Source organism: Girardinichthys multiradiatus, chromosome 19 (genome assembly GCF_021462225.1).
Source record: "Girardinichthys multiradiatus isolate DD_20200921_A chromosome 19, DD_fGirMul_XY1, whole genome shotgun sequence".
NCBI classification, from domain to species: domain Eukaryota; kingdom Metazoa; phylum Chordata; class Actinopteri; order Cyprinodontiformes; family Goodeidae; genus Girardinichthys; species Girardinichthys multiradiatus.
In genome coordinates, this window is record NC_061811.1 from 15916653 (window position 1) to 15943274 (window position 26622).

The following is a 26622-nucleotide window of genomic DNA, read 5'->3' on the forward strand; positions in this document are numbered from 1 at the left end:
ACATGAGTTTAACAGTAACTTTTTCAATGTTTTTGATATTGTGGACATCCCCACTGGCTTGGGTCTAATTGGAGCCCCCCTAAGCAAGCTGGGGTTCTACAGATCTGTCGATGAACTGAACCTGATCATATTGCAGCACGGGTTCTGTATCTCTCTAATTCTAAAAGAACCCCTACTGTAGTAGTCTAAAACGCTTCTGAATAATAGAGAAGTAATCTCTATCATATTCCAAAGAGAAAATAAAATTATATTCACCAGACTTACCAAGGCTGATGTCCGAGCTAACGCACCCTGTTGGCGGTCAGACGTCTCGGGGCTCCTCTGGTCCTTGGTCCCCATGAAGCGATCACACACTTTATCTAACTCTGACTCTTAAAGGAACGACTCTCAACCAGTTTCTAACTTTTAGCTCTTCTAATCTAAATTAAGGCAGAGGAATAATTACAGAGATCAGCGCTGGGCTCCCGTCTCAGACCGTCGTCGTCTGTTAGAGGATGACGAAGAGCCTCGATAGAAGGTCACATATAGTTTTATATCTGGCACTTCAATGCAATGGATGTTCCCTCCCTCAGTGATTATCAGTAGACTATGTGTCACCATTGTGGTATCTATCTGTTAGGTTGTGTAGTAGCGGGTGTCCATCCTTAATCTAAGTGTGCTGTAGCTTTCTAATCAAACCAGTTATACCAGCTGCTCCACCATCAAACCCAGTGCCCCAGCTTCAGGTCATTTATGACAAACCTTGGGCCATTTATCCTTGTACTGTATGTCTATGAGCTTCTTATCCTATTCTAACAGAAGGGAAACATTAGAACTTATACTTTACTTGACTATGGTATAAATGGGAAAACCAGGTATGAGTCATATTAATAAAGGTTATTCCTAACACCCATAACTTGTTCTTGACCATCGTGTTTACTGGGGGAGAGAACCTGCTCCAGCCGCTGTCCAGAGAAGCTATTTTCAGATAAACTAATCTAACTTTAGTTGCATTCAATGTAACTCGGAACTGCGAATAAAAAAAAAAGCAAACATAATGGAGATGAGAATGTCTACCTTGATTTGTACTTTGGAGAACAGTAAAAACTTTTTAAAGACCATAATAAAGAGCTGTATCATATAAATAACATGAAGAAAAGAAACATGTGGCATGAATGTTTAATTTTATTTATTTTGAACTGTTCCCTAGTCACAAAACAGAGAACACAGGATCTCATTCGCAGATATTATTGTATTTAATGACACACCTTTTATTCTCGTTTATGTTTTGCTGACTGCGTGCTTCTAGATGACCCTGCTATACAATTTTAACAGACATTCAGATTTAATTATAATCTACATGTTTAATTTTGTTTTCGTCTGTAAACCTGATCACGTGGTAGGCTGTGCGCATGCGCGGCCCACTGAGTGCTGATGGCGTAAATATGGCCACTGGTATCATCAGCTTGCAGCGCAGCAGAGCCTAAAGCTGCCGCTATTTGCTGCAGAAACCACCGACTTTCAGCTGTCTCTCACCCGCTGCAGCTAGTCAGAACACCCGGGGCCAGATGTCTGTGGCCAATGCAAAACACACGGTTCTGGATCCGGTAAGAGGCTTGGTTTATTCTTGATGTCCACAGCTGCGCTTTATAAACCTTCACGTAGTTTCTCGGCCAAAACTGCTGCCATGTTCTCGTTTAATTATAACCTGTTTGCACTCTGAGGGGCGTTTCTGCCCTCATAGTGTAAGACACACAGTGGTTTTAACCTCACTTTGCTCTTCAGGTGATCCCATACACAGGTCCCATACCTGGAGGCCTGCACCCAGGAGAGATCATCATCATCCAGGGAACTGTACCACCAAATGCTGACAGGTAATATTTCTTATCAAACTGAGCAGATGTCACCTTATATATCTGTCTGATGTTAAAAATCTTTTCAACTCAGGAACATTCTCACTAGAGGCTTCTGAACTTTCCACACTTACATGTGAATGTGAATAAATTCAAATATTTCATTATATTTTTTTATTAAACCTTTATTTGACCAGGTAAAAGACCCATTGAGATCAAGACGTCTTTCACAAGGGTGGCCTGGTCAAAAAGGCAGAATTTAGGCGGTTACAACCAGTGATAAATGTCAGAGCGTAGTGGTACACCAAAGACTAGGCAACTGGTTGAAGCACACATAAACACAACATCGGCATAATCCAGTACGGGCAAAACGTGATAAAAACATGATATCAGATGCTTCTGAGCTCTGAGGGAGAAACATGACAGTTTGGAGTTTAGATGTTTAACATGGACCTGGAAAGAAAGCTCCCCATCAAAAATAATCCCAGGTACTTGTAACTGGTGACCAACTCGAGAGTTTTACCTTGGGCTGTTCTGATTAGGGGATATGCTCTGAGGGAATAGATTAATTTGAAAAAAGCATTAATTTGGATTTTTCAGCATATAAAACCAGTTTCAGTTGCTCCAGCCGAGTAGGGCTGTCTATTGATTGACTTAGATTCAGTGGTGCTCTGGCACTGACACAGCTTTAGGGTTAGGATTAACCCTAACCCATAGACCACAAGTGTACAATAGGGTGGAGGTCGAGAAGTATTGAAAGGCCATTCTAGAAGCCCGATGTTAGCTTACCAAAACCAGTTTGGATTTGTTTTTATGTTCATTGTCTTGTAAAAACATTCAGTAAGCTTAGCTGTTGATTTGTATTTCATCTAACTCTGGGATGAACAATTTGAATCCTCAAAAAGGTGGTGTCCTGCAAGGTGTAGGTGTTTCCCTACTTAAAATCATTAGTTACCTGAATTGGTCATTAGCAGGCTGCTGCAGGGCCTGTGAGCTAACTTATTAGTGTGATAAATTAGCCATTTATGGCCCAGAATTTGTCATTTGTTAAATAAAGTTGAAGCATATTGAGGTAGTCCATTATTCCATACACATTTATCAGTGAACCAGAACTAGTGGCTACGAAACAAACCCTCAGCATTATGCCACCACTATCCTGCTAACAACTGTTAAGTATTAGGGTTGAAAACCTCGTCTTGACCCCTCTTCTTTTCTTAGTGGCCAAACATTCCCATCTTGGTCTTATCTGACCAGAAAACATTTCTGCAGAGGGTTTTACCAGTCATCATGGGCAGCTGTAAATTTCAGTTGAGCTTGAAGGTGTTAGTTTTGGAGCAGGGGGCCTCCTTCTGGGTCTAAACTGGTTGCAGTTTCTAGTTCATTTGAGATTTGGTGGTTCCTGGATATCTTTAAACAATTTTCTTTCATTTGAGGCGGGTCCAGACCTTTAACTGGTGACACATCTGAGTAATTTGTAGTTGTACTAAATTTATGTGCTGAGGATCTTGGATTTGCAGTTTTTTTTAGGAAATGGCTCCAAAAAGGCTTTTCCAGCATTTAAAAATCCTGCGATCTTGTTCTTGGAGCTTCAGTGTTCCTCAGACTCTCCCATAATTCTAATTATGGGCTGATCTAATGAGTCTAAAAGCCTTTCAGCTGCAGACAACTGGTTGCTAAGGGCTAATTATAAAATCTTTAGGATCATCTCTTGAAATATAAAGATGAATGTATGCTCAGGGGTTGGACAATGAAACACCTGTCATTTTAGTGTGGGAGGTTTCATGGCTACATTGGACCAGCCTGGTAGCCAGTCTTGATTGATTGCACATTGCACCAGTAAGAGCAGAGTGTGAAGGTTCAATTAGCAGGGTAAGAGCACAGTTTTGCTCAAAATATTGAAATGCACACAACATTATGGGTGACATACCAGAGTTCAAAAGAGGACAAATTGTTGGTGCACGTCTTGCTGGCGCATTTGTGACCAAGACAGCAAGTCTTTGTGATGTATCAAGAGCCACGGTATCCAGGGTAATGTCAGCATACCACCAAGAAGGACGAACCACAACCAACAGGATTAACTGTGGATGCAAGAGGAAGCTGTCTGAAAGGGATGTTCGGGTGCTAACCCGGATTGTATCCAAAAAACATAAAACCACGGCTGCCCAAATCAGGGCAGAATTAAATGTGCACCTCAACTCTCCTGTTTCCACCAGAACTGTCCGTCGGGAGCTCCACAGGGTCAATAGACACGGCCGGGTTGCTATAGCCAAACCTTTGGTCACTCATGCCAATGCCAAACATCGGTTTCAATGGTGCAAGGAGCACAAATCTTGGGCTGTGGACAATGTGAAACATGTATTGTTCTCTGATGAGTCCACCTTTACTGTTTTCCCCACATCCGGGAGAGTTACAGTGTGAAGAAGCCCCAAAGAAGCGTACCACCCAGACTGTTGCCTGCCCAGAGTGAAGCATGGGGGTGGATCAGTGATGGTTTGGGCTGCCATATCATGGCATTCCCTTGGCCCAATACTTGTGCTAGATGGGCGCGTCACTGCCAAGGACTACCGAACCATTCTTGAGGACCATGTGCATCCAATGGTTCAAACATTGTATCCTGAAGGCGGTGCCGTGTATCAGGATGACAATGCACTAATACACACAGCAAGACTGGTGAAAGATTGGTTTGATGAACATGAAAGTGAAGTAGAACATCTCCCATGGCCTGCACAGTCACCAGATCTAAATATTATTGAGCCACTTTGGGGTGTTTTGGAGGAGCGAGTCAGGAAATGTTTTCCTCCACCAGTATCACGTAGTGACCTGGCCACTATCCTGCAAGAAGAATGGCTTAAAATCCCTCTGACCACTGTGCAGGACTTGTATATGTCATTCCCAAGACGAATTGACGCTGTATTGGCTGCAAAAGGAGGCCCTACACCATACTAATAAATTATTGTGGTCTAAAACCAGGTGTTTCAGTTTCATTGTCCAACCTCTGTATATGTTTGAGCCTATATTAATAATTTTAACCATGTCCTGTTTGTTCGGCCCCTCTGCAGGTTTCAGGTGGACCTGTCAAGCGGCTGCAGCACCAAACCACGCTCTGACGTCGCCCTCCACTTCAGCCCTCGCTTCAATGACTCCCTCTGTGTGGTGTGCAACTCCCTGCTGCAGGAGGAGTGGGGAAAAGAGGAGATACTCCACCAGCTGCCCTACAAACGCGGAGCCCCCTTCGAAACCATCATCCTAGTGCACAAGAATGGTTTTAAGGTGAGGCAACCCTTCTTTGGCTTCATAAGCCTGTGGAGCACCTAATAAATAAATAAAATTAATGGCTTTACCTGTAGGTGGCAGTAAACGGTTCCCACCTACTGGAATACAAACACAGAATTCCTTTGAGCAGGGTCGACACGTTTTCTATTTCTGGCAATGTCAGGGTCCACGCTATTGGCTATATCCCAAACTCGGTAACTTTATTCCTCTTTCTAATTTTCTTTCTTTTTCTTTCTTCTGAATCATTTCTAAACATCTTTGTTTTTCTCTTTCAGGCAATATATTCAGAATCAGGTGATTTGGTGAGTTCCCTGTTCTTTAACTGGGGCATACAATTATTTTCCTGGTGTCTTATGATGCAATAAAAACTGGATCATGAGTCCTGAATGTTTATGGGTTTGTGAACACCCAAGCTGGTTATTTAACATGTTGTATATTTTATTACATTTTAACTGCTCTCTACATTTACATTATGTGCACATCATATGGCTCAGTGTTGTCATAACATTGTCATTTCAGGGTCTTCCTTATAAAGGCAGTATACTCCAAGGACTGAGCCCTGGGCAGCATGTCACAATAAAAGGACAGGTCAGCATGTACCCCCACAGGTAAACAAATTAGTAAAAAAATAATACCGGGGAAATATATTCAAACCCCTTGAACGTTTTCGCATTTTGTCACATTACAGCCATTAAGTTCAATGTGTTTTTTAATAGGATTTTATGTTATAGACCAACACAATAAGTTCATAATTGTGCAGAAGGAAAGACATGATTGTCAAAAGTTTTTACAAATGAAACCTGAAAAGTGTGATGGTATTTAGCCCCCAGTCAGTACTTTCCAGGACCAACTTTAGCCACAAGTCATTTTCAGGTATGTCTCTTCCAGCTTTGCACGTCCAAGAGACCAAAATGTTTGGCCATTCTTCCCTGCAGAGTAGCTCAAGCTCAGTAGTTTTGGATGGAATCAGGCATTTATTTTTAAGTTTGTAACATGTTCGATTTAGGTCTGGGCTTTGACAAGTCCATTCTAACACATGAATATGCTTTGATATAAACCATTCCAATGTAGCTCTAGCAGTATGTTTAGGAACATTGTCCTACTGGAAGGTGAAGTTCTACTGCAGTCTCTGGACTTTAGCAGCATGTAACTGGTTTTCTTCCAGCCCCATCTAGCTTCCCTGTCCCTGCTGAAGAAAAACTGGTCCACAGTATATTTCATAGGATTGTCTTTCAACAGTTGAACCATCTGCATAAGACCCAAAGCTGTGGAGGCCACAACTAACAGTTCCTCTGTCACCAGATTCTTCCACCTGAGCTGTGACTCTATAGCTCCTCCAGATTTAACATAAGCCTCTTGGATCCCTAATTATTGCACTGCTTGCCTTTCACTTTTTAGTAGGTTTGTAGTTGTGCCACACTCTCTGGGATGTTGTTTTCTGACCTAATTCTACTTTAAACTTATGCTGTTACTTGATCCTTCATGATGCTATTTGAGCATTAATGTTCTCTAACAAACCTCTGAATCCTTCTCCGAACAGTTTAATTTATACCAAGACTAAATTACACACAGGTAGACTCTACTAAATACTGGTCCTTCTCAAAATATTAGCATATTGTGATAAAGTTCATTATTTTCCATAATGTCATGATGAAAATTTAACATTCATATATTTTAGATTCATTGCACACTAACTGAAATATTTCAGGTCTTTTATTGTCTTAATACAGATGATTTTGGCATACAGCTCATGAAAACCCAAAATTCCTATCTCACAAAATTAGCATATCATTAAAAGGGCCTCTAAATGAGCTATGAACCTAATCATCTGAATCAACGAGTTAACTCTAAACACCTGCAAAAGATTCCTGAGGCCTTTAAAACTCCCAGCCTGGTTCATCACTCAAAACCCCAATCATGGGTAAGACTGCCGACCTGACTGCTGTCCAGAAGGCCACTATTGACACCCTCAAGCAAGAGGGTAAGACACAGAAAGACATTTCTGAATGAATAGGCTGTTCCCAGAGTGCTGTATCAAGGCACCTCAGTGGGAAGTCTGTGGGAAGGAAAAAGTGTGGCAGAAAACGCTGCACAACGAGAAGAGGTGACCGGACCCTGAGGAAGATTGTGGAGAAGGGCCGATTCCAGACCTTGGGGGACCTGCGGAAGCAGTGGACTGAGTCTGGAGTAGAAACATCCAGAGCCACCGTGCACAGGCGTGTGCAGGAAATGGGTTACAGGTGCCGCATTCCCCAGGTCAAGCCACTTTTGAACCAGAAACAGCGGCAGAAGCGCCTGACCTGGGCTACAGAGAAGCAGCACTGGACTGTTGCTCAGTGGTCCAAAGTACTTTTTTTTGGATGAAAGCAAATTCTGCATGTCATTCGGAAATCAAGGTGCCAGAGTCTGGAGGAAGACTGGGGAGAAGGAAATGCCAAAATGCCAGAAGTCCAGTGTCAAGTACCCACAGTCAGTGATGGTCTGGGGTGCCGTGTCAGCTGCTGGTGTTGGTCCACTGTGTTTTATCAAGGGCAGGGTCAATGCAGTTAGCTATCAGGAGATTTTGGAGCACTTCATGCTTCCATCTGCTGAAAAGCTTTATGGAGATGAAGATTTCATTTTTCAGCACGACCTGGCACCTGCTCACAGTGCCAAAACCACTGGTAAATGGTTTACTGACCACGGTATCACTGTGCTCAATTGGCCTGCCAACTCTCCTGACCTGAACCCCATAGAGAATCTGTGGGATATTGTGAAGAGAACGTTGAGAGACTCAAGACCCAACACTCTGGATGAGCTAAAGGCCGCTATCGAAGCATCCTGGGCCTCCATAAGACCTCAGCAGTGCCAAAGGCTGATTGCCTCCATGCCACGCCGCATTGAAGCAGTCATTTCTGCAAAAGGATTCCCGACCAAGTATTGAGTGCATAACTGTACATGATTATTTGAAGGTTGACGTTTTTTGTATTAAAAACACTTTTCTTTTATTGGTCGGATGAAATATGCTAATTTTGTGAGATAGGAATTTTGGGTTTTCATGAGCTGTATGCCAAAATCATCCATATTAAGACAATAAAAGACCTGAAATATTTCAGTTAGTGTGCAATGAATCTAAAATATATGAATGTTAAATTTTCATCATGACATTATGGAAAATAATGAACTTTATCTCAATATGCTAATATTTTGAGAAGGACCAGTATTTAACTTCTGTTAGATTTTATTTAGGGGGGGAAAGTAAAAGGGGCTGAAAATACATTCATATCACACTTTTCAGATTTTTATTTCTCAACGTTTTACAAACCATCATTTATTCCACTTCATAACTTTGCTCTACTCTGCGTTGGTATAATAAAATACAGTGAAGTTTGAGGTTGTAAGGTCAGAAAATGTAAGAAAGTTAATGACTACAAATAAGATCAATGTGGCCGTTTTATTATGCAGGGAATGTAATTGGCACCAAGAAATCCCTTCAAATCAGATCAGTAACACACTGAAAGTCACATTTATGCTACAGTGACATTTATAACCTGGTAGAAGTGGCAAAATCCAGTTAGAGGATGTTTCCAGCTGTAGATTATGTGGTGTTACTCAATTATTTTAGAGTTTTTTGGTGGCTCACAGGAGTCTGTTTTTGAATCTCATATCCAATACATGTGTTCCAGTTTCACTGTCAACCTCTGCAACAGCAAGGCTGAGAACATTGCTCTCCATCTAAACCCCCGGATGAAGTTGGGCGTCTTCATCAGGAACTCCTACCTGGATGGATCCTGGGGTCAAGAGGAAAGGGAGCTGCCCTTCTTTCCCTTCTCACCAGGCGAATATTTTGAGGTAGGAGAAGCCATCAACTTTCAAGATTTTACAGAGATGCACAAATTAGTTTTCTTGTCAGATTCTACATTAAATAAAAATGAATAGAGCAGAACTTTTAAAAACACAATTCTGGTCATTTCATGTCCACGTTTCCCCCCTCTGTGCATCCCTCCTCCAGATCCTCCTCCTCTGTCAGCCCCATCAGTTCAAGCTGGCAGTGAATGGGTCTCACTTGTTCGCGTATAGGCACCGGGTTCAGGACCTGAGCAGCATTGACGAGCTAGAGATCATGGGAGACCTGGAGCTCAGTGATGTGAAGCTGTGGTGACTGGAAGCTAACACATTATATTCTGGTTGGTCAGTGCTCAATTAGCTTACAATGACCCAGATGATGGACCCTGAACATGGAGGAACGTGCGAGGACTTCAGGTCTGAGTTTCAGTTCTAAGCTAATCTAGCACTGTTACTGTGGTTGATGGGGTTTGTAGTCCTAATTGGACATATTGATGGATGACGGAAACCAGGCTCACTTTAGGTGTCCCTTTCTGATCCTGATCGAATCTGCTGTTTTACAGCCTCTTTAGTAAAACAGGACACATGTAAATTTAAGCACTTAAGCTTCGACTTTGCTTATAATATAAATTATATGCAAGTCTTAAACTGAGACAATGAATGAAATTTATGTTCCTTTCTTTTGTTCAATACAGAACAAAAAGTGAAAGAACTGATCTCATCTTTGCACCATTAATGTGCATGATTGTATTTTACATTTCATAATAGTATTATTTGATCAAAAACGTAATTCTCTAACTTACAAAAGCCAATACCTTATCCTTTTTAAATTAATCAAATGTCTGTGGTCCAGGGTAAATATTCCAGTAACCTAACAAATCTCTAACTAAGATTTAATAATTCTGGATTCTCTGTATTGCTTTCTGTAGTGAAGAATGGAAAATAGCCCTTGTATCCTCCTGGTTTTGATAAATAAAAGACAAATAAAATGTCTGACATTGTATTGATTCTAGGGTTTGATTTTAGATTTTGGAAAAAAAAGTTTTTAATTTTCTGCTTTGACAGAAAATAAAAACAGAAAATAATTTGTGGAATATTGCACTGTAGTTTAATTCTTGTTTACTACACATTTTTATTACCAAACCCTAAACTTTTCTAAGCTCATTAGAGTTGGTTCACTTTTAATTAATTGCGGTTTTAACGGTCAAACGCAGACTTCGTAAATCACACCTGCAAACACCAAAGAAGGACAGAAATGAACGCCAGGACAAAGCCGATGGACAACAATGAAATATGAACTTATGGCAGGCTTTAAATATAAGATACTGAAAAACTAGGATCTGGATGAAAGGAAGGAAGAATACAAGGGATGAAAGAGGGAGGACACAAGTAAGGATGGGCAGACGAGGACAAGGAAAGAAGGATAAAAAAACAAAGATAGAGAGAGAGGGAAGGAAGGGAAGACATGGAGGAAAATATGCATAATCGCAGGGAAGGACAAGACGGCGCAAGGAGAGGTGGTCACAGAATTTGGACAATGGGATAGAGAATAAAACATTTATCCATACTTATCCAGACCTGTAAAATATTTTAAAAATCCATATTTTTCCAGTGTGAAGGGTGGAAATAAGCATGGAAGGTAAGACAGAATGAAGGGTGGAAAAGATGTAAGAGGCAAAAGTGGATGGGAAGGAACATTTAGAAAATGGTACAAAAATACAAATATATCTCCATACTGTTTCCATACTTACCCAGATGTGGAAAATACTTAAATCCGTTTCACACTTCTCCAGACTGAGTAAGAACCCTATTAATACAAACGCTGCGGTTACCTGCAGTAATTTTGTTCAACCACAAGGTGGTAGCAGAGAGTTAAAATGCAACTCCCATGTTTTCAGTTCTTCCTCTGTTTCAGACCCAACAGTTGTTGTCCATTAGGACAAAGAGACACTATACTGCTGCGTTTATTAGGACCGGCTGATGACCACAGACACTGGACACAACATAAACTCATCATACACACCATTCCTTTCAATTTAAATGCACCAGAATCTGGTAAAAAGTTGGTGTTTTATTAATATCCACAGGAAATATAATTTGTTAGAGTTGTAGTAACTAAGGTACAGTACAACAGTCTCTGATTTCATTTACATAGAAAAAGCAGGATGATATGCAACATAATGACATAAACCATCACAATGCTGAGAATAAAGGCAGGAGACACAGTCTGATCAGCAACAGGCAAATTGGTTTAAATTTGTTCAACAAAAATACTGTCTGATCCAGTGGCAGAAATGCAGCTTTCTGACCTGAAGTTTTGAATAGTTCTTTTCTTTTTGCTCGAAATGGCTTACAGACATAGATACCACTTTGTAGAGCAAACTCCAGTTTGCAGATTCCCAAATTAGAGTTGCTTAATCTTCCCTTGAAGTACAAATAACCCCCTACAGTTTATGTCTGAGTTGTCCTACATATACTGTAACCTTTCTCTCACAGTTCCAACAGACAGGTTTGGCAACATGATGGCTGAGGAGAACAAGTTTTTCTTCAGTTACTTTCCACACTTTCTAGCAGCTGGAGTCTGTAATTGAAGGGGGAGTTGGCCAATACCGAAGTAGCTCAGGAGAGTTTTATGTCTTTAGAAGAAATTGGGTTTATATATCCCACTGTCAGACAGAGCTGAGCTTCACCAACCCTCTGACCGAGTCCTCGTGTAGTGAGTCTTGGCTGGCAGGGTTGTAGAAACTGGCCTGCACCGTATGGCTGTGGCCCAGCGGGCTGCCGCAATGAAGCATACCTGGTGGTGAGGGCACTTCCTCTGGGGTGAGATAGTGGTGATGCGCTGCCTGCTCCTGGAGAGGCTGCGTGTGGTTTAGTGTGTGTCCATGGATTGGCAGCATGTCGGTGGCCTCATGGCAGCTTAGGCTGGGGGTGGACGTCGGCGGGGTAGGCTGGCCGAGGGGGAGCGAGGTGCACGGGCCTCCCAGGGTGAGTGAGGCGCGGACGGGCAGAGACGTCCCGTTTTCAGGGGAAGACGTTATGATGACTGGCTCGCTGCTCTGCTGCTGGAGGAGAGGAGTGGTGGCAGCCTGCAAAACGAATTTGGTGCTCTGAATGCACTGGTCTTGATCACACTGAGGAAAAACAAAACACCAAAATGCAAGGGGGGGTGGGCGGGCGTGCAGCAAGGGAGCGGGTGTAAAAGGCATAAAGAAAGATGAGGCACCAGACGGATGACAAGAGAAACAAAAGTAGAACATGGAAGGGTAGGTAATTGGATAAGAGAGAGGAAGAGAAATAAATTTTAGTAGCCATGTTAAAAATGCAGAGAACACAAAGAAGAATCCCAAGAACCGGCTTATTTAATCAGATGATTAAAGACAGAGCTAAAAACCAGAGCTATTAAATCCCCACTTCATGGCCTATTGATCTGTAATTTATTGCTTGGAAATGGCCCGTCTAAACCTGGAGCAGGGGAACCGGGTTAGGATTTGTCTCTTCACCTTAGCAACGGAAAGATTAGCTTAAACCCCAATAACCAGATATCACCAGAGTGAAATCATCGGTTGAACAAAGGTGTCAGCAGTTATGAAGCTGTATCAAAAGGTAGGATGACAGCCCTCCTCCTTCCTGCAGCACTCCCAAAGACTTTCTAAGCAAAATAGCGAAGATTAGGCCTCAACATCTCACCTTTCTGTCTCAGTGTCACTCACCTAAAAAGAGCAGATGACACTTTTGACTCAAACATACCTTGACCTGGTTTTGTCACAATAAGAGATTATCAATGTTCAAACCAGCTCCATCAATGGCTCTTTGACTACTAACTTTTCATCTTACAATCCTAAAGTTAGATGTACTTCACTGGGATTTTATGTGACAGACCAACGCAAACCAATACATTGTTGTGATTGTTTTACAGCCATGTATCATACATAATTATGCACAACTTTGTGTTTTTCTTCTCACATGAAATCCCAACAGAATTTATTAAAGATTGTGGTTATAATGTGAGAGAATGTGGAACATTTCAGGTGTTATGAAATGTATGAGACAGAAACCTCAATCACTGCTGTGTTTGCAAATTCTGGTAGAAAGTTTAAAAAAGAAAAGAATTGCATCACTTGGTTTTACTTTCTTTAGAAATCTTAGCTGCCTCAGCTATTTCCATAAGAAGCAATCGACAGAACAAGAAGGAACAAGAATACACAGACTAGCCTTGAGCTGCAGGTGATGCAGAACAGGTGATGTTTTGCTTTGCTGACATGCAGCCATGATGACACAACAAACATCTATATTTAAGATTTAAAGCTTCTATTTACGGTTCTACTGTGCGTCCCAACTTCACTGTGTGCCGATCTGTTTCACAGTGTAACCTTGGAAAACAGCACTGTGAGACTACAGGCATGTAATTCATTTCTCAGTATCCGTTTCCTGCTTCGTCATATGTTGCTTCAGCTCAGTGTTATGCATCAGTTGGCTTCAGAGTCATAGTGTGGGATCCAAGCCACTTCTTTGCAATTTACAACCACAAATAAAACAAATATATACTTATCTATTAATGGATGTTTAACTTTATAAGATAGGCAACTCAAATATATCTTATTCAACCTAAATGTGCGTGCCTGGGCATGTGACTTCATTTGATTAATTATTCTATTTTTACTTATAAATATTCCAATTTAAGACTTCTCCAAGTTTTGATAACCTGTCTGTAATTAAGACTCTTTAGGGCCTAAAATTGGGATTATAAAATGTATTCATTTTTATGAGACCCTGCAGAAATTCTTTGGTACATTTTGCTGGTTCCCTATTTAAAAAACAGTTTTAATATGGAATAAATCTCAGCGTTGTGCATGCAAACCTCTTTCAGGATATTCCAAATGGGAGATAAACACTTTCGAGAGCCTGGCGTAAGCAAGAAAAAAAGATTTCTGAGTAACTGGACGAAAGCCATGCAACCTGAGAAAAATAAATTGGGTGGTGAAACTGAAAATAAGGCTGTGGTTTAACCGTTTCTCCTTGTGCAATGATCAACAAGGAAATGGTGGTTGACCACTTTTGTCTTTGGGTGTGAGAGGAAGAGGATGAGCAGGGAAGAAGGGTTAAAACTTTATCGTCACAAACACAAGGTTTTTCCCCCCTCTAACTCAGAGCATGTAGATCTTTAGATTTGATCTAATTAAAGGCTGGAGTCAGTGTTCAGACAGTCACACTGAGACGTACAAAACCAAAACGGGGGTAGTTTGTTATCAAGGTGTGACGTGCCTTTATTTGATCCATCGTTACCATAGCAACAGCTTAAAAGGCCTCTGCATGGCAGACTGTCGGGTATGTAAGCAGCTTCGCGTACAAAACCAGTCACAAAGAAGCGGCGCTTTCATCGCCAGACGACAAATGGAAACAAGTTGCATTCATCAACTTTTGTTTTGTTTTGCTGTTGCTCGTTAGGTTTCCCTATCAAACAACAGCAAAACAAGTCAACAGATTTGTTTACGTGGCCCCAACACGTCTATGTGTTACATAGCAGAAGTGGACAATCTTCTGAATGACTGATAAACTCCTGCAATGTGGACAACAGCACAGCTATAGCGGACAGATGGCCGTTATTTCTGGATGCGTTAATGGAGGGGAATGCTCCTTTGGGCTTTCAGTGCAACAGAACTGTTGATTTCAGGACATTAGGACAGATGACATTCATTGCAACAGCAAGTTCAATGAGGTCAAGATTGGGTGAGAACAAGTAGGAGGACTGTGGTACATGGGAAGAGGCACCAGTGGGAAAAGAAGTGCGAAGGCCTTAAATGGAGCATGGACTGTGTGAGGTAAACACTGAGCAGCAGCAGACTGGTTGCCTCCATTCAAGCTGATACAGAGTGGTTCAGAGGTCAACGTGGTGTCACCTGAACAACACCAACTGTTTTCTCCCAGGGTGACACTACTGTAAAGAAAAGGGCTGTTTACTTTTTCTTTCAACTCGTTCTCCAGCTAGCGTCTCTCTGCAATGTGAAGATTTCCAGCATGATGGCAGGAAAGAAACGACAAAATCCTCACTGCTTCTGTTGACCTAATTTACAGGCAACACTGGGCGTCTCCCACTCAGCTGAAATTATTGCTGACTTGCTCTCTGAAACCAAGAGCAAAACCATCCCTTTAAATCCAGAGATGAACACTAAATGGGTTTACTTTCTCAGAAGTGAGCAACACAGATGTGTGGAGTTTGTTGTGTGGTGGGTAATTTAAAGAAATTAACCTTATCTGAAAAATAGACCTAGTTATTTTAGGTTGTTTCAAAAAACAAAATTGCAACATTGACAATCGTAAGCAATTTCCCCCCTCACTATGAGATTAAATGTTTCCTGTTTTCAGTCAGTTAGGATCATCAAAATGATTTAGTTTGCTAAACGCCAGAATAATGAGAAATCTTTATTGCTTACATGCTAAAATTGACAACTTTGCACAATTTGGGAAAGCCCAGATAACGATGCCATAGCTTTGTCAGCTTCTGATAAAATAATCCACAACATCCAAGTTCAATAGAGGGATACCTGTGGATATTTTTAAGGCGATACCTCAAACACACACCATGTGATATAATCTAAAAACAAAGAAAGCTAAAGAAATGAGCTAAAATACCAGGGAAAGAGTTGTGGTTCCCCACAGGTCTGGTTCACCTTTCTGAGATTTTGTCATGCACCATCCACAAACCTCAGGTCATTTCTTTAGGATTTCTGTGATAACTTAACACAAAATAAAGTGATATATTGTTTTACAAATAAAAATCAGAAAAGTGTGGCCATATTCGTATTCAGCCCATAATTTAATCCTTTGTAAAACAACTTTTCACTGCAATTACAGATGCAAGTCTGTAGGGACATGTCTATATGAATATGTGTTTATACTTCTCAAAATAGCTAAAGCTTAGTCAGGTTGGATGTAGAGCATCGGTGAACATCTGGTCTTCTCACTTTGATTTATGTCTTGGCCATTCTAACGCATGTTGATCTGAGCTATATCTACGTAGCTCTTGCTCTATGTTTAGTGTCGTCCTGAATAGAAGTGAACATCTGTTGTCTATAAAGTTTTTGTTTCAGAAGCTCTGTATGTAGCTTCATCCACCTTCCTGTCAACTGACCGACTACCCTGTTCCTGCTGAAGAAAAGCGTCTCCTCGGCATGTTGGTGCCACTACCATGTTTCAGAGTGGGAATGGTGTTTTCATAGTGATGGTGTTCATTTTCTGCCTCACAAAGCGTTTTACATGTCAGCCAAAAAGTTACATTTTGGTCTCATCTGACTAACATTCTACCAAATATTTCCTTCGTTCCTTCCATGGTTTGTGGCAAACTGCAAATCGGACTTTATTGCTTTCTTTCAGCAATGACTTTCTTCTAGCCACTCCTCCACAAAGTAGAAATTTACGGCGTTGCCAACCTAGAAGTAGTACTGTTGACAGATTCATCCACCCAAGCGGTGGAGCTCTGTAGCTCCTCCAGAGTTCCTACAGCCATCTCGGTTGCTTCTATGATTAGCGCTCTCCCTGTCAGAGGAATGCCCGGCCTGTCATGGACGGCCATGATTTGGTAAGTTTGCAGTTGTGCTGTTTTCATTTTCTATGAATAATCCATTGTACAAGATTTTATTTAAAAGGCATCATAGTGTATGGTTAAATAATTCTTCTGATTTATGTCTGTAAAACACTCAAAAAAACCATAATCCTTTTCTTTCCAGCACTGCATTGTGAACGTCCATCACAAAAACTACCAGAAAAATACCACGGGGTTTATAGGCGTTACTTAACGAAATGTGAAAAGGCTTGAGGCGTATGAATACTTTTGCCAAGCACTGTGGACATCTGCTTGGTTGTTAATTAACGGGGAGGCGCCAACAGAAAACAATGAGTCACATTCAGACGTTTTCAGCTGGTTATGATAATTAATTTTAAAAATAAACATCTATGCCAACTAGTAAAACTCAAAATCTGTATTTTTATTACTTTTAGCAACTCATGTTGGAGAAATAAGAGTCTTACCATATGACTTTGCTGGGACTGTGTGGCACCATACATGGTGATGCCGTTGGTCGGCGGTGCCAGCTGTGGTGCGTCTGCTTCAATAACACCTCGTCTGTCAATGAGACTGTGAAGAGAAATGCAAGAACAGAAAAGCTGTAAGGCTACATTCACAAACATAACAGAGCAAACTGTATAGTAAAGCAACCGCAGCAATCTAACAAGACATTAAGGTTAAACAAATAGTGCTAAAGTGGAAATAATTATTACAGTTGAAGTGACCCTTTGTGTGCAAACACTAAGTACTTTGATGCTTAAAGCTGTTCACAAACTGTATTATTCAAGTCTTGACCATGAAGGAGACAGAGCGAGTGCAGACCCCATATTTCCACTAACACAGATCCATAAAACCAGAACTTGATGATAAATCACTGCAGTCCCGCAGTGGGGCAGCGGAGTGAATCATTGTTTCTGTCCCACCATTAATGCTGCAGAGCCCTGACGCAGCTGCTTAGACAGCAACCTGCTGAGCCCTGGTACACATATACACACGTGAGCGCAAATGGGCTCCATACAGCAAACCACTGATTTATCAGCCAGACAGGGGTTGATCAGATACAGAGCAATATCTACTGGATAAGCATGCAACCAGGAGGTGTTAAACAGCTATAACGGGGTAATCATTTAACAGAAGGAAACTTGACAACGAATTCCAGGGGAGCTGAGCTGGTTGCAGGCAAACAATGGTTTCTCAGAGGAGACTACAGCAGCAGCCTATGTTGCTGGGAAAAGGCACTAAAACACGCATTCAAAAATAGAAATCTGGGTCTCAGCAGAGAAGGCATAAGGCTTTTATCTGTCTGCGCATGTTAATGTGAGAGACGACACTGCTTGCTTGGATTGCAGACGAGGTGAGACATTCCAGTAAATACTGCTGGATCCAGCTGCACAGATGCCCAGATGGCAGCCACCTGTGGACTGAGGACTCTCCTCGCCACCCACAGGAATCATTAGTGGAGATTTATTGTTCGAGATGGCCAGAGCACAGTGCACCCAAATGGCCTATTAGGAACGTCTCTAAAAGCCTTTAGCAGAGCTTTTCTTGGTTTGCATCACAGTGTGGGCATCTATGGATGCATATTTATGACACATATTTTAAAGAGCCAGAAATCCCAGAAATGATAAACATAAATAAATCACAATCTGTCTTTCCATTTCTTTTAAGGGACGGTAAGTCATTTTGAAACACTTTTCTGAAGGTGTTTGTCACCATCAGTCAGTCCTCATGCTGGTGAATTAAAGGCACAATGGACCACAGTGTGCTTTTACAAACCAACTGTAGGGTGCCGTTTTGTTTGGTATTCAAGCTTGTGCTCTCAGACAACTTCAACCTCACTGGATAAATCTTTACCCTATGAACACAAATTCCAGCTAGAGACTTTGCTTGTTTTGTCTGGAGTGGACATTGTGTTTTGCACTGATGCCAGCGTAAAAGTAACGTCCTCATTCATTTGCAACCTTCGGCCGCGCTAGCCTTTTGTTTTTTTTACACATATCTCAGTTTTGGACATCCAAATGAATACAACTTTTAGATGCAACATGCCTGAACACAGCCAGAAAGACAAATGTGTAAAAACGATTATATAAGCCCACTGGGCACCTAAAAATGCAATGATCAAATATCCTTCATAAGTTGTAGCTCACAAATGAACACACAATGTTTGACATCCTCTGAATATTGTTTATTAAAAGTGGGTACAGCAGCCAGAAAAGACACCCAATTAGTATGTGTTTAGCTGGTGCTCCAAAAAAATAATAGTAGGAAGACCTTTAAAAACTACAACTTCAAAGAAATGTGAACAGTTGTTCAGATGGTTACCAGCGGTGTTTACAGTCACATGGATAGGAGCATATATAGTTGTGACATCTGGTCTGTAAATTACCAGAAAACAGATGAAATTTAATATGTCTAGAAAGCTTTGATGTTGGATGCGGTTAGAATAGGCCTGAAATTGTTTTCACTCTTGCTGTGTCGTCTTTGCTAAGTTTAGAAAGAGGCTGCCGGGAGCCTCGTTTCACAGAAGTTCCTCACATCAAACGGAGTCTTAACGAACTGTTTCTTTGTTGGCTTTCGGTAAAAAAATGAGTCAATTATTTTAGTGAAGGTTGGAAAATTACTAAATAAGAATGACAACGATCGCAGAATCAAGCAAACATCTGGAGTCAGGCCTTGCTTCTTTATATCTTACTTTCACAGCAGGTTGAGCAGCAGATCAACAGTGTTTATATTCTAGCTGACAACTGTGTATGTGCTGCACAAGTTATAACGCAGGCATCTGGAAACGTGTACACGACCTCATAAAAACATATTAACACACCCGACATACCTTGGTGGCAAGGGTCCACAAAGCGCTGCACAGCAGTTGGTGAATATATTACCATGGCTGTACGGGTTGTAGTTGTCCTTCCCCCTTTTAGAAGACCATGAACCTTTTATCTGGAAGAGGATGCACATCCAAGGCAAATTAGGCATTAAGTGTCATGCCTTAACAGAAGTGTTGATACTGGAAATGTTGGTGGCCCACACGGGGTTCAGATAAACGTCTAAACATGCAGTGAATGGACTGCCCAAGCTGGGATAAGATTTCCTCTGGTCTGAGTTGAAAAGAATCCAGAGCTCAAGCTGCTGGGATGTTAGGAGCTAACACCACAATACTGTCCCTGTGCAGCCTGTCCTACAGCAATGTCATCCATGTCAAGTAGAAAAAATACAAATTAAGGATACATGTTTGAGCATATGAGTTTTACATAAAAACATTTCAGCTTCTGGCACCTAAAATAGCAGTGGAACTATCCGTTTAGCTGATGTTGTTGTCATTAGGGTTAGGGTAACAACATCAACTACCGATATATTGTTTTTATTTATATGTAGGTATTCTTTTATTTTTATGTAGTATAACAGAGCAGGGGTCTCATTTATAAAACATTGGGTAGGAGCTATACTAAAAGTGTACATATGCCAAAGAAAATTTATAAAACCACCACCAAGCAATTTCCCATTTATTAATCACAGTTGTACCTTAATGTTTGCTTACGAGGTTCTGCCTCATGAATGTCAATGCATGTTTAAATGAGTCAGCTGATCAGTGTTATTTCATGATTAAAAATGACAACCACAGAGAAAAGAGCAAAGAAACGAAATTTCACAGAGGCAGAAATCGAGGTGTTTGTGAGTGAGGTGGAGAGTTGAAAAAATATCGAGCTTGGTAGCCACAGTGATGGGAAATCTGATGTATCGGCTGGTCATATTGACAATGCCATCCAGGACGGCAGGCATTATTGAGCTTAGCGCTGGCTGCGATATTTCAGACCTATGGATAATTTCACAGAATCATGTTAATTAAAGTGGGTTCAGGTAGAGAATTAATTGATTGTTGATTATGTTAAACACATAACTAATATGTGCTGGTAAGAGCCGGATGCCCGCAACCTCAGAGTGGTTAACACCTGTGATTAAAGAGGGATAGCGTGGTTCTGGCAGGTCAGTCTCTCCAATACCGGTCTCCATTTAGCACATGGATCAAAGAGCAATACTCTAGGGAGTCTAAATTGGCATATTAGCCAATCATCATCATGGGCCAGGAAATCTTGGTGATCCCTGAAAATGCGATCCCTCTTAATTCTTCCAGCAGTGCCAATGCGTCCATCATTGGCACAACATTACGCACCAGAGTCTCCACAGTATTTAAATGTTTACAGCAATCAGTGTTATTGCTTCACAATTTATGTGTCAATCTGTGGTCCACATCACCCAGGTGATCATCGGGCAACTGAGGGAAACTGAATGGGAGGAATGATGATGCAGTGTGGCTTAAAATCCCCACCTCACCATCTGGGTCGCCAGTTTCCCTGTCTAAAAAACGGCCGGATGCATGAGTCAGAGTTTGCGTGAGGGACCTCACGTTCTCCCGTTAAGTTTGTTTTTTTATAGATAACACCCTTTGCATGGAAAGTGACATACGCCAGTTTCAAGGCCTGTTTTGTGCGTTCATATTTTATGACCCGCGGGGTTCATCCTGCCGTTTGGATGCCTTCGACCTGCCTACGTAAATACTGAAAACTAAAAATGCCTTAAGGGTTTATTCTGCTCATAAATCCGAAAAACAACTGCTTTTATTTTGAAACCGAAATTTGACCCAAGTCATACAGTTTAAAGGCAACGCTACCAAATACAAAGAAATGTATGTAAACATTCCTTAGTATCTGGTGTGTAAACCTATGATTTGAACAATGTCCCAGTATTTTTGCATTTAGTAAATAGAAACAAAAAAAACTCAAACATTCATACTCACATCTTCATTGGTGGTCTGATTGGAGCTGATCAGGTAGGTATGGAAGCCTGAGAGGCCCACTATGGACCAAACAGAAAAGAAACACACCACCACCTCCAGAACAGTGACAGCATCGAGGTTAAGGAATCATTTTCAACTCTGCTACAGACAACAATGTTACAAGCTCATAGACTGGTATATAATAGACCCATATGGAACCAAGAGGGACTATAAAAATGCAGCTGTAGCAGCAGGTACACTGACCTGCAGCCTGAGGGCCATCCTCTTGCCAATACTTCCCCCTTATCAGTTCATTTGGCTCTAGCTGTAGAGCGCCACTCATTTCATCAGCTCATTTCTTCAAGCCCCAAATGCATAAACACCACCTGGGATAAATCCTTTCACATTTACAGAACTCAATGAAAAAAATCCTCTTAGGATAAAGGCTCTAAAACAGTATGTTTTATTCTAAAAAGACACAAAGACTCAGATAGTACTACTTCGGTATTTATTGTCTCAAATAAGTGTCTCAAGGGTTACTCAAAGACATGGAGTCTGTACTCTAAAATCATCCAATAAATCTTTAACCTCAGTTTTCTCCCCATCACCAGCTCTTTCTTGTAAGCAAGGTCAAAACACATCACGAATTTACCAGAACAAAGAACTGCAGTGATACTGTCAACAGTAATTTTTCCTCTATGAAAGTCTGGCAGGACACACGACATTATCAGCTTAGCTTGGCACACACCTCTCTGCCAGAAAAAAAGTTATCTCACTCAGGCACAGAGAAAAATGAGAGTAAAACTGTGTCTAAATTTGTTATCTATTGAATATCATTAAGGGTGAATAATTTGTACAAGTTTAACGGCTCAGAGCAGACGTATGGGGCATCCTCCTTAGAAAAGACAAAAGAAATCTTGAAGCCCTCATTTAGAAAATGAGGGCTTCTATTTTATTTTTCTGATTTAAAAAAGGCAAAACAACCTTGTACAAACCTTCCATGAAACAGCCTGCACATTTTTTATTAACATGGCAACAATTAATAGCTAAAGGCTTTTATTAAAAGGGTGTGAAAGCAAACTTTCTGCAACAAAACATCTGAGTTGATTGGATCCCACGTTTAATAAATTGTCTTTAGTGCTGGGTTAAGACAACTAGTGTACCAGATAAAGAATCCTATATGTTTTACATATATCATCCAGCTGCACTCATATCAAATCTCACTCTAATATTATCTTCGAAAGAAAGGCAGAGGAAATCAAAGTTATTTTAGGAAACAAAGAGCTGCCTTGTGTTCTGTTGGTCTGAGGAAACAACAGTAAACCGATACAGACTGCTCAAACATGCAGTGTAATAAAGTAAATAATAAAAAAGTTATTAGTAGGATAACTCAAAGTAATTGTAATTTGACTTAAAGCAGCTGGGAATAACATTTCAAGTAACCTATTACACGGGGAAGGTGTAGGCGAAGGTAAAACATGGCTGTGATAAATGTAGCAGGTACTAAAACAGAAAGAAAGCCCCATATCAGGCCAGAATGTGTAATATTCACAAACACCTCAAATTTGACCTCTTATCTGTAAGATGTGCTTTCCTCAAGGGCCCTTGAAAATGGCCTTGCTAGGAGCATTATCCTAGTGAAAATAACATCTTATGTGACATCTGGGAAAATAGGTCTAGAAATTCAGAAAGTTTTAGAAAGACACAAACTTTGCTGTAACTTAAAAAAAAAAATGGTTGTTGACTGTGTTAAATTCTAAATGTGAACCTGGGTTTTATTCAGTGGAAGGAATATCTAGTAATGTGAAAGCAGGATCCTTTTCTTGTTAAGTCTAAAGGGATATTGTTGATATTTTTAAAACATTGAACTCTTAATATAAATTTCTTTCTTTTTTTTAAGAAACAAAATCATCTACTATTGGCTGTTTATTTTAGCATGGCTTGCTGTTTAACATAAGTCCTTTTCTGATTGGCTGATCAGACCCTTCTGACGTTTCCTCCCCTGGATTGCACCTGCGGGTGCGGAGACTCAATCTGGGAGGAAACAACCCATCAAGAATGTTGCCCAAACTGGGTCAGAATAAATCAACCCTCAAAGATTTGTGTTTTGCTTTTTTTGTTTTTCATCATATGCTAGTTTACATTTTTTGTTGCATTAAGCTGTGCAAAACCGTGACGTCGACCTTGGACATGTTTGCCATCCCTTATGAACCGCCTTTAAGCGCATTTCCTTAATATCCAACCCCAATTCCGACTCCAAAGGGAGATACCTTCATGACTCCGAATCACCTGGGGAAGAACCGACATCCTACCAGTTTCACAGTAAGGTTCTAGCCGAAACGACAGTTTGAGACGAGGTTTCCCCTTTAGTCAAGCTGAGAGATGGGAGTGGGGGAACCACTCCCATGCCATATTGTTTATTTAGTTTAGATAATATTCTGAATGTTCCTTCCCTAATCATTAAACTTCCCTTTGACCTGTAATAGAGTAGAATTAGTTTGGTCTATCTTTTTTATTGTAGTTTTATGTTTGTGTGTTTAAAGTGTTAAAAGTGTTAAAAGTGGTAACAACCCTACAAGTTTTTTGATAAAGTAAATATTGACAAAGAATCCCATATTCCTGTATAAAAGCATGTGTCCAAAAAAATTGCAATATAAAGGGAATAAGCAGACAACATAAAATAAATCCTGAGTCACTCTTATAAAGCACATATTCATCAGTTGCCACTGATCAGAGTTTGGCCAAAAGGATATCTGGCAGGACTATCTTTAAGTGCATTGAGGAACCCATTTACATGTGAACCTGTGAAAACAGAAAGACATTTTCTATTAGACATTTAATGCGTGTACAACAGTCTGGTTGCAGTGCTCACTTAAAGTGCTGTAAAAAAGTATATGTCCCCTTAAAGGGATTCTCCTACTTTTTCCTTTTTTTAAAATCACAAAGTCATTCAGAGGCAGACTTGAGGGTGTAATTCAGATCACTGTTCTGCTTCATAAACCCAAGTGTGCCTGAGCTTATATCCATGAACTGATGTACGGACATAAGAGGATTTTCTGCTAGAGAACAGAATTCGTAGTTCCATCAGTTACGGCAAGCTTTCCAGGTACCGTGTGCTCCTTTTGTTTTACTCCTGATGTAATTGGATGCACACCTTCTAAAGACTATGACTTATGTTATCAGATCCTCAGAAATCAGACTTTTTGTATTAGAGTCCACTTTTCACTCTTTTGAGCAAAAGGCCTTCATCATAATACTGTTTACAAGATTGAGCAAAAAACGATCACTCATTCACAGATGATGTTTCTGAAACCTGCGTGATATAATGCGATAATGGCTTTGGTTTGTTATTGCTTTCAAGTAATGATCTGTTTTTGCTAGGTTAAAACTCAGTAAGCTGTTGAAATAAACGTGTCTTTTTCCTGTTTGGAATATTTTAGTGGATGAAGTAGTCTCCAGCCAGTGATATTCCTGTAGTACGTAATGGAACCGCATTTCACTCTGAAACGTAAACCAGAGGGTTTGGAAAAAATAGTCAAATCTATTATTCTTGACAGCTATCTAATGAGATCTGCCAAAAATGCAAGTTTTGTTTTGTTTTACCTTCATGAACCTGCTGTCGAGCCAAGGCTGACTGCGAGAGGGCGTCAGCTGCCAGAACCAGGAGCAGAAACCCAAGTTGGCTCCAACAAACTGAACAGCTGACTGCCCTAATAGTAGGCACGCTCTTGTCCTGTTCTATGATAGTGGCGGTTCTGTGCAGACTTGACGGACCTCGAAGACCTTCATCATATTGAATTACTCTATTTTCTCTTGTCCAAACTTTTCGTCTTAGATTTAACACCGGTATTCAGAGTTGAGTGCAAGAACATAAGTTCCCCTTTCAGAGAAAGAGAGACACTTATAATACTTTCTTAACTGCTACATTTAATGGGCTGTTATTTATGTTCCATCATTCCCCAAACCTGGAAAAGTTCACCGTTTTTCCATGTTGTTCTGTGATTCACTGAAGTCCCAAATCCTTATAACCCCTTCCAGACAGATGTCAATGGCATTGTTTCTCATTTGGCATATTTTAGCATACTTCATGCTCTCATACAGGTACTACTTCAGTGATGTCCTGATTCAGGCAGTAACCATGGCTGGGTTATATTGAACTCAGCATGTCATAAAATGCGTTACTCTTTTTGGGCCAGATTGGTTTGGATAGCTTTTCAGCACATTATAAATGAAACCGATGTTCAAATTTGTTTGATGATCTGAAAGTCTTAGAGGAAATATGTAAGAGGGGAAAAACTTTTTCACAGCATTGTATTACAGGGAGCCATTCAAGGTTTAAAGCTTCATTTAAGCCAAAGTGTCTCTGTTACATAGTTTGTATTATAGAGTGGAGATATTTAGAAAAGACTGAAAATTTGGCAGCTTTAGGAGACATCTTTAAGATAAATTAGATACTGGAAAAGCTATTCAAACATTACTTATTACCATCCACTACCCATGACTTGTGGATATTTTAGGTTTTATCACGAATGCATATAACAACCAAGAGGCTTAGCTCTGAATCATCATGTGACCAAGTGGGAGTATGAAAAAGACACGTCTATAGGTTCTGATGCCATGTCTATATAAACATAACACCTCAGCAATTGCTCTCAAAAAAGTTTCCCTTACTAATTATTGCTCACATTTCTGTCCTCAGAGCAGCACTTCACCACAAAGAATCATATGAAAGCACAAAACCAAAAGGACGACGCGCTGAGCCGTCCACCGGCTGTTCCCAGCTGGGAGGACGGTAACGAGCCAGAACTCTGCAGCTTTTCACACCGCCCACTTACAACCTGCTGGCTTGAAATACACCGAGAGCACAGTCAGGAGGAGCGTGTCTCTGCACTGTGCCAGTGAGCTACTTACGTAAAATGATGTGTGTAATGACGAAGGCGAAGATGAAGATGGTGAGGAAGGAGAGAGAGAGGATGAACATGTAGAAGAACCGGTAGTTCCTCTTCCCCACGCAGTTCCCCACCCAGGGACAGTGGTGGTCAAAACGTTCTGCAAGGACATAGAGAGGAAGATCGGGAAGTTATTGTTGACACTAAGAAGACTGGAGATTCTTGTCATCCATCCAAACGATGAAAACAAGATGATACATGGTTATATAACACTTGGTGTTAGTTCTTTAAGCCAAAGCTTCAGGTGTAACCAACAAACCAATCACCAAGATAATAAAATCTACTATGAATCAACTAATGTCTACTTGCTACTGATTAATAAAGACAAGGAAAATAAACCTACAGACTTCTTATCAAATGCAAGGGTGAGGATCTTTTAATGACACACTTAAGCTACTGCTAAAT

The 26622-nt window shown here is 40.7% G+C and overlaps 2 protein-coding genes across 2 annotated transcripts in view; one reads left to right on the plus strand and one right to left on the minus strand.

Moving 5' to 3' along the window:
* The first annotated feature begins 1383 nt into the window (after positions 1-1383).
* On the plus strand, positions 1384-9931 carry LOC124855628 (galectin-8-like). Its single transcript, XM_047345616.1, has 8 exons — positions 1384-1586; positions 1765-1853; positions 4892-5102; positions 5180-5299; positions 5381-5407; positions 5625-5713; positions 8771-8936; positions 9097-9931. Exons 1-8 carry the CDS (start codon positions 1548-1550, stop codon positions 9244-9246), a joined length of 891 nt encoding a protein of 296 aa, XP_047201572.1. The 5' UTR covers positions 1384-1547; the 3' UTR covers positions 9247-9931.
* Positions 9932-10981: 1050 nt separating this feature from the next.
* LOC124855630 (palmitoyltransferase ZDHHC14-like) overlaps positions 10982-26622 on the minus strand; it is a 52296-nt gene continuing 36655 nt past the window's right edge. Inside the window, exons 5-10 of the mRNA XM_047345618.1 lie at positions 26180-26317; positions 24022-24070; positions 21290-21392; positions 19325-19434; positions 16959-17064; positions 10982-12064 (exon numbers count right to left, since the gene is read on the minus strand). Coding sequence (XP_047201574.1) covers positions 11600-12064; positions 16959-17064; positions 19325-19434; positions 21290-21392; positions 24022-24070; positions 26180-26317 — 971 coding nt within the window. The 3' untranslated portion in view covers positions 10982-11599. The remainder of the gene's footprint in view (positions 12065-16958; positions 17065-19324; positions 19435-21289; positions 21393-24021; positions 24071-26179; positions 26318-26622) is intronic.